The sequence below is a fragment of the Quercus lobata genome, chromosome 7 (genome assembly GCF_001633185.2).
Source record: "Quercus lobata isolate SW786 chromosome 7, ValleyOak3.0 Primary Assembly, whole genome shotgun sequence".
NCBI lineage: Eukaryota > Viridiplantae > Streptophyta > Magnoliopsida > Fagales > Fagaceae > Quercus > Quercus lobata.
The window spans coordinates 41860476-41862860 of NC_044910.1; the positions used below are offsets into that span (position 1 = coordinate 41860476).

The 2385-nt window shown below is 35.7% G+C and overlaps 1 protein-coding gene across 1 annotated transcript; it reads right to left on the minus strand.

Annotated features, from left to right (window-relative positions):
• Positions 1 to 487: 487 nt before the first annotated feature.
• Positions 488 to 1773, minus strand: LOC115952065 (thaumatin-like protein 1). Its single transcript, XM_031069151.1, has 2 exons — positions 1728 to 1773; positions 488 to 1185 (listed from the first exon to the last, which is right to left on the minus strand). Exons 1-2 carry the CDS (start codon positions 1771 to 1773, stop codon positions 488 to 490), a joined length of 744 nt encoding a protein of 247 aa, XP_030925011.1.
• Between the last annotated feature and the right edge of the window lie 612 nt (positions 1774 to 2385).

Genomic DNA, 2385 nt, shown 5'->3' on the forward strand with positions numbered 1-2385 from the left:
ACTATGAGGTACATAAATGGAGGTCAGCCCACTTAACTTAGGATGATTAGGTCCAAATTAGTTTCTGCACAAAAACCAAATGGCGACTTCCCACCCATAAGGTTAGTGGCATACACCTGCCAATTAGGATGGACCCGCATAGAAATAGTGCACCTTTTACACATGAGCGTGTTCACAATGCCTTAAAATTCAACTTAGGATTTGTTTAGGATCCACTTATTTTGTTGAAATTGAAAATTTTTAACTAAAAGTACTATAAATAAAAGTAAAAATTATCTGAAATAGTACAATGGGAACTATAAATAATATTAAAAAGTGCAATAGGGCCTGAAAATAATAATAAAAATAAGCTAAATAGTAAAATAAATTAGCAAAAAATAAGCTATCCAAACAAACACTTACTATGTCACAGGGGAATGACATGGTAGTATTAGCAAACCAAAACCACCAAAAAAAAGAAAAGAAAAGAAAACCAAACATGGCTAATTTATGCAGGACAAAAGGTGATACTGAAGCTCGTTGCCCCACTGCAGCTATAAATTGGAGGTTGATTATCACCAGGATAAGTGTGGGCTAGACCACATGCTTTCTTGAAGATACTTGAGTACTCATTAGGCTGGCAAGTCTGAGGACTAGCAAAATTTCCAAAGCAACAATGTTTTGGATCCTTTAAAGCATCACAAGCACTAAGACAACCAACATAGCGACCATCCTTGCCCTTGGCCACTAAGTTAGGTGGGCACACATTACTAAAATCTTGAGCACAATCCACCACAGGGCATGGTCCAGTACTACCACCAACTAGAGACCCACCAACGGGTTGGATCCGGACCGGCACGTTATGCCCATGGTTCAAGTTCAGCTCATAGGAGACCACAAGGGGATTGGTTTGTACAGGTTGGTTAATAGTGAAATTAAGTATGGTCACTGGGGAATTGGGTACTGGCCATTGGCAAATTTTCTTGCCACCACAATCTCCAGTTTCACATGAAAAATAATTTGTGGCATTGAGGCTGCACTTGGTCCTCCCCCAAATGAAACCCTTCCATTGATCAGGCATTTGGAGTGTTTTTGAAGTTCCTGAAATGAACTCAGGATCACTATCACCAATTGATGGGGTGGCACCGAGCCATATAGACTCAGTGCATCGGTTCTCGTAGTTGAAGGTTACCGTAGACTGTCCACCTGAAAAATATTGTTTCAAACTTAGACAGTAAATATTACTTTTGAAAAAAATTGTTTCAAATTTCATGTATGATGTACACGTCTCTTATTGATATCCACAATTAAAACGAGAAATAAATAATGTGCATGGAATATGTGAGAAAATTACTACTTTACTCATCACCCCATACTTCTTTTTTTGTTAGAACATTAAACCCTCACTCCCTACTTTAACTACCACACTTTAGTCAATAACATAAAACGTAGGCGCAAGGATTATTGAACTTGATACGTTCAAGAACTTTATACGTGATAAGTTGATATCACTTTGCCAGTTTGCCTAAACCACTTAGACAGTGAGATCTTGATAAAAGTCAATATATTGTGATTTTAAGGTTCATGATGGAAACAATAATTCACATGTTAACTTATACCTCTAGCTTCTTTGCTTGTCCTCATAAATATCAATATTAAGGTGCATTAAAATTTGCACATATTTGTGATATTTTTGTGATATACTATCATCTAGCAAAAGAAAAGAGAAGGGCGTATGAATCAGTTACCTGTAATGAACAAGAGAAGAAGGACGATGAGAGCTTCGCCAGCCATTGAACCTTTGCTTTTGAGTTAAAAATATAAGTTGAAATTACAAAATAAGTTCAGCAAGGGAGAATTTATATATAGGAAAGGTAGGGTTTGTATTTTGAAGGAAAGCCAAGCGTGATTGGCCAGTTAAAAATTTATTGATTCTATTAAAAAGTTGACTTGATACAAATCAATTCTCGTATCCTCCATATATATATATAATCAATCAAATATTAACTCCGCCAATCATAGGAAAGGTAGGGTTTTTATTTTTAAGGAAAGCCAAGCGTTATTGGCAAGTTAAAAATTTATTGATTCTATTAAAAAGTTGACTTGATACAATTCAATTCCCGTATTATTCATATATATATATATATATATATATATATAAAATCAATCAAATATTAACTTCGCCAATCATGCTTCCATTGCCTTTCTTGTAAACAATCCCTTACTAAGTTAGATGGACGCATATTACTTGTATCTTGAACACAATCCACAATAGGTTATGGTCCAAACCCATCGACTAGAGTCCCACTAAACCAATGGGTTCGATCCAGACTGCCATATTATGCTCATGGTTTAAGCTCACTACATAGGACACCACAGAATATTGTTTTATATAGAAATTGAGTG

Coding starts and splice junctions, on each gene's coding strand:
- LOC115952065 (XM_031069151.1), bottom strand. CDS start 1,773: ATGGCTGGCGAAGCTCTCATCGTCCTTCTTCTCTTGTTCATTACAG. Junction 1,186..1,727: donor TCTTCTCTTGTTCATTACAG/GTAACTGATTCA, acceptor AATATTTTTCAG/GTGGACAGTCTACGGTAACC.